This window comes from Phaseolus vulgaris, chromosome 11 (assembly GCF_000499845.2).
Source record: "Phaseolus vulgaris cultivar G19833 chromosome 11, P. vulgaris v2.0, whole genome shotgun sequence".
Lineage (NCBI taxonomy): Eukaryota > Viridiplantae > Streptophyta > Magnoliopsida > Fabales > Fabaceae > Phaseolus > Phaseolus vulgaris.
In genome coordinates, this window is record NC_023749.2 from 27,667,558 (window position 1) to 27,673,528 (window position 5,971).

The 5,971-nt window shown below is 38.3% G+C and overlaps 1 protein-coding gene across 1 annotated transcript; it reads left to right on the forward strand.

Moving 5' to 3' along the window:
* The first annotated feature begins 3,182 nt into the window (after positions 1–3,182).
* LOC137817866 (probable O-methyltransferase 3) lies at positions 3,183–4,821 on the forward strand. Its single transcript, XM_068621095.1, has 2 exons — positions 3,183–4,156; positions 4,387–4,821. The coding sequence occupies exons 1-2, from the start codon at positions 3,386–3,388 to the stop codon at positions 4,672–4,674; spliced, it is 1,059 nt and encodes a 352-aa protein (XP_068477196.1). The 5' UTR covers positions 3,183–3,385; the 3' UTR covers positions 4,675–4,821.
* Positions 4,822–5,971: the final 1,150 nt, after the last annotated feature.

A 5,971-nucleotide genomic window follows, 5' to 3' on the forward strand; every position in this document is an offset into this window, starting at 1 on the left:
ACATTTTTTGGCAAGATTCCACGAATAGCCACCGGTAGTAATTGTTGCATTAGAACGTCACAATCATGTGACTTTAAGCCAATTAGTTTCAAATCATTCATAGATACAAGACTCTTCACATTTGAAGAGTAGCCTTGTGGTACCTTAACACCTTTAAGACATTCACAAAAACTTGTTTTCTTTTTCTTTAACAAAGTGTAACACGCTGCAGGCAAGTATGTACGTTTACCAACTTCTCTCGGTGCCAATTCCTCTCGTATATTCATCTCAATCAAATCCAGACGTGCATTCACACCATCATTTGTTTTGCCTTTAATGTTCAGAAGTGTTCCTATTAGACTGTCACACACATTCTTTTCTACGTGCATTACATCTAGACAGTGTCTGACATCTAACTTACACCAATACGTAGGATAAAAAAAGATTGATCTCTTCTTCCATATTTCACTCACAGTTTGCTTCTTCTTCATTTTTCCAAAAGTCACATTAACATTTTTTATTTTTTCATAAATTTCAACACCACTTAAGGGAGTTGGACAAATGTCTTGTTCTTGGTATCCGTTAAAAGCTTTTTTCAATCTACGATACGGATGATATTTCTTTAGAAATCTACGATGCCCAAGATACACAGTTTTTCTTCCGTGTTTCAACTGCTCATAAGATGTCTTGTCTTGACATATTGGACATGTTCTATGACCTTTCACACTATAACTTGACAAGTTCCCATATGCAGGGAAGTCATTGATAGTACAAAACAACATTGCATGCAATCAGATTGATTCATTCTTAAACACGTCAAACACATCAACCCCTTCATTCCACAATAACTTCAAATCTTCAATCAGTGGATTAAGATAAACATCTATGTCATTTCCAGGTTATTTTGGACCAGAGATCATCATAGATAACATCATGTATTTGTGCTTCATACACAAAGCAGGAGGTAAGTTGTAAATCACTAACAAAATGGGCCATGAACTATGATTACTACTTAAGTTTCCAAAGGGATTCATTCCATCAGTTGCCAATCCAAGTCTTAAGTTTCTTTATTCTTTTCCAAATTCAAGAAATTCTTTATCAATATTCTTCCACTGCAAAGAATCAGCAGGATGACGAAGTAGTCCATCACATTTTCTATTATCTGCATGCCACCTAAGGTTTTTAGCGTCATCTGCATTTGCAAACAAACGCTTAAACCTTGAAATTATTGAAAGATACCAAACAACCTTAGCAGGAGGACCTTCCTTTGTGAATTCATCAATTTCATCATTCTGACCAACTTTAACCTTATAACGTGACAAACCACACTTTAAATCTTCATACTCATTTTTGTATAAAATACAATCGTTAGGACATGAATGTATTTTTCTATACTCCATACCCATTGGACAAAGTTTTTTTTTTGCCTCATAATTTCGATTGGGCAAGGTATTTCCTTATGGAAGCATGTCCTTAAGCAATTGAAGCAATTCTATAAAACTTTTGTCGATCCATCCATTCATTGTCTTCAAATTCATCAACCTTAACACTGCTGATAATCATGTGAAATTAGTTGAACCAGGATACAAAGAAGTATCTGCATCATTAGACATATTTTCGAAAACTGCATTAGCAAAAGATTCTGCTCCCACATCACGAATCATGTCTTATAATCTATCATCCATTGAGAAATGAACTTCCTCGGAACCTCCGTGCACACTTGGCAAGTCTAACAATTCACCATGCCACGTTCATGATGTATAACTTTTCAAAAATCCATCACACAAAAGATGTTCTCTAATTTTGGAAACACCCAATATCCTTCCATTTAAACAATTGACACAAGGGCACCTTATCCTTACTCCATTCTTATAACTAACGGCATTATGTTCTGCGAATTGTATGAATTCTTCCACCCCTTATTCGTGGTGTATTAATCCAACTCCGATCCATAGAACTGCTAAACTAAGAACTAGTGTGGACTCAGAACCAATGCGTTCAATAAGTAATCATTAAAAAATAAATCAAAATTGTTGAAGGTCGGACACCTCCAGACTCAGAACCAGTGCGTTCAATATTTCAAAACAATATATAACCATTAAAAAATAAATCAAAATTGCCGAAGGTCGGATACCTCCGGACCCAAAATCAGTGCGCTCAATATCTCAAAACAATATATAATCATTGAAAATTAAATCAAAATTGTCGAAGGTCGGACACCTTCGGACTCAGAATCAGTTCGTTTAATATATAGAATCAATATCTAACTCAAAACAAACACTTTCAAAAATATAGTTAATAATATATAAAATATACTAACCTTAGTAGAGGCGGCAATCACGGTCAGATGGCACATCGACGCAGCTCGGAGGGCACGGTGGTCACTGGTCGCTGGACGGCAGGTGCGGAACGGCAGTCGTCTAGGCGTCGTCGAGTATGGCGAATGCGGGCGGCAGTCGCGGTCGAGGATCGCGCGCGGACGGTTGATCGGTTGCGACTAGGGCGCACGGTCGGCGGAGCGCGGTAGGGGGCGGCAGTCGCGGGTCGTGGTCTCGGTTCCACTATCGATCGGTAGGGTGCGGGGTCGCGCGCGGGCGGCTGGCAGGTTCGCGGAAGGGTCGGCGGGGGTTCGTGGCAGGGTCGGTCGGCGAAAGGTTCGCGGCAAGGTCGGCAGCGGTTCCTGGTTGCGATTCGGTCGCGCTCGGTCAGCGGCAGGTTCGCGGTAAGGTCAGCGGGGGTTCGTGGCAAGGTCAGTCGACGACGGCTTCGAGCAGGGTCGCGGTCGGCGGCAGCTTCGCGGTCAGTCAGCGATGGCGCTTGGTCGGTAGGGTACGATCTTCTAGCGGTAGGGAGGGTGAGTCTTGCGGAGGCACGGTTTGTGAGAAAGAAGGCAAGGTTTGTGAATGAATATGGGAGTGTGAAAAAGAGTCTAAAAAACAAGAAGGGTGAGAAAGATTTTTAACGACGGTTCTTGGCGCAAACTGTCATTGTATCTTCACCGCCAGATTTTAACAACGATTCGGGGGGAACCGTCGTTAAAAATCTAAAAAAATTAAAAAATTAAAAAATTTACAAAATTGCCACCGCCTCGTTTTTAACTATGGTTGTCTCCAAATCCTCTTTTGAAGGGTGTCGTTATTGAATTTGTTTTTCACGGAGTAGAACTACACACCTTAAAAACGTGAAATATATAATATAATTTCATTTACAAATAGATAAGAATGTGCATAACTTTCGGCATGTTAATTAGGGAGTGATCAACAACTGTTCATGGTAGTTGAAAACCTGTATTTTAATATTGCCTTTAGGATGTTGTTTTCCTTATAAATTGAGCAAGACTAATTAGAGATTTCATCCAAGTGAAATCACATATCCACAGACCTATAGTAGTTAAGGAAGAAAAAGTATGGAGTGCAAAAGTGAAGAGCGTGTCTCTAAACTACTTGGAGCCCAAACCCATGTTTGGAATCACATTTTCAGCTTCATAAATTCCATGTCCCTCAAATGTGCAATTGATTTGGACATACCTGATATCATACACAAGTATGGTGAACCCATGCCACTCTCACAACTCACTGCTTCACTATCACTCAACCCTTCCAAAGCCAACTGCATTTACCGCTTGATGCGAATCTTAACCCATTCTGGCTTCTTCTCTCAACTCAAGTTCAATGAGAATGATCTTGAAATGGGTTATGTCTTGACTGATGCTTCCACTCTACTACTTAAGGACAACCCCTTAAGTATGCTACCTTTCTTGCATGCCATGCTTGATCCAATTTTGACAAAGCCATGGCATCAATTGCCTACATGGTTCAGAAATGATGATCCTACGCCATTCCACACTGCACATGAGATGAAAATTTGGGACTATGCTGGTCGTGATCCAAAACTAAATCAACTTTTCAACGATGCCATGGCAAGTGACGCTCAATTGGTTTCCAAAGTGGTGATTGAGAGGTGCAGCGGAGTGTTCAAGGGCTTGGAGTCACTTGTTGATGTTGGGGGAGGCACTGGTATCATGGCAAAGGCAATTGCCAAATCATTCCCTCACATAGATTGTACTGTATTTGATCTCCCACATGTTGTTGCCAACTTAAAAGGATGTGAGAACTTAAAATATGTTGGAGGTGACATGTTTGAATCAGTTCCTCCTGCAGATGCCGTTCTACTAAAGGTAAAATTAATATAAGTTTTCTTATCTTAGATTTATTCTTTTAATAGTAATTAGTTAATTCCAATTTTGATCATCATCACTAGTGAAATTCTTAGAAAATTTTAATTTTTTCAAAATCTCTTCATTTTTATAAATTCAAAATATATTTAGACCATTTTCATAAATTTCTCTAAATACTTTTTGTTTTTCAAATTGGTCCCTGATTCATTTAATTTATGCATGAGATGCAGTGGATATTGCATGACTGGAATGATGAGCAGTGCGTTAAAATACTTAAGAAATGCAAGGAGGGAATAAAGAGGAAGGTGATTGTGATAGACATGGTGGTGGAGAGTGAAGAGGAAGATTTTGAATCAACTGAAACAAAGCTCTTGGTTGATATGGTTGTAATGGTATTGTATCCTGGAAAAGAGAGGACTGAGAAAGAATGGGCTAAGATAATTTTCTCTGCTGGTTTCAGTGACTACAAGATAACTCCAGTGGTGGGTTTGAGGTCTCTCATCGAGATTTATCCTTAACAGTTAACTTCTTATGTATTGTGTGTGGCATATTATTATATACGACAAGGACCACCACTACCAATAAAGGTCCTTTACTTATCCTTTATTCTATTACGTGATGGAATGTAATCAATAAATAACTTTTTCTAATTTATTTTTAACCTATATACATATCTCCTTTTGCTTTCCATAAGTTTTTTACCTTTTCTTTCGTGTTTGTGTTTCTTCTACCCCACATGGCTGTACCTGTACTTATTGGTGACAAAGAGCAAAATAGTGTCATCTCAAATAATTGCATTGTCCGAAAATGATTGAATGATAAAATAGATTGATATTTGAGTGTATTTTTCCCATTCTCTCTAATTAGGTTCTGTCCTTCCTTCCTTCTCCTCAAGTTGTTTACATTAAATTGGTGTCAAGTTGTTTACAATATATTGGTCTTTTATATTTGTCACAATCACAACACCCAACCGGTGTCTCCATCCACAATCGTTGTGGCATATGCTGGTTTTTTTTGCGAGGAACAAAAGGGTCATTTACGATATCATCCCAGATTCCTCTATAATTTGAGTCAACAAATATCTTCATTCTAACCTTCCAAAATTGATAATTCAGTCCACAAAATAAAGGTGGCCTGTTTATAGAAGCACCCATCGGAAAGGATAGTTTTTCAACCATTTTAAAAAGGTTTAAAATGGAACTGATGCCAATTATTAGAATTAGAGGCCCTACACAAGAGGGAGGTGAATTGTTTTTTTAAAAATTTTCGCAAGTATTGAAGGTAGAGTCAAAAGCTTTGAAAAATCAATCAATTAAAAATCTGTTTAGCCAAATAGAAAAATGCTTTTAAGTTTGATTCAGAAAATCAACCTGTTGTTTTTATGAAACAACCGTTCCTTATATGAGCAGTTTTGAAAAAGAAAGTTAAAACAATTTAATGAGGAAAGGGATAGAGATTCACACAGGATGTGGGTGAATCCCTTTTACACATCCGAGATGGTTTCCCCTTTAAGCATCTTGAACATTTCATATTCTTGGATCAAGGCATGCTTCCTTGCCCTCTTCACATTAGTGGTGCCTTGATGGGTAACCTCAAGGATGTCCCACATCTCATTTGCAGAAGCACATTGTGAGACCCTGAAAAACTAATCAGAATTCAAGCAGAAGTGATGATGTTCTTAGTAATGCAATAATATTAAGCTATTTTACTTTCACTCTCTGTCCATTGGGACCAAGGTTTTTCAATGAAAACATCTTTCTCAAATTTGTGTACAAAAGGGTCGTTTACAATATCATCCCAGATTCCTCTATAATT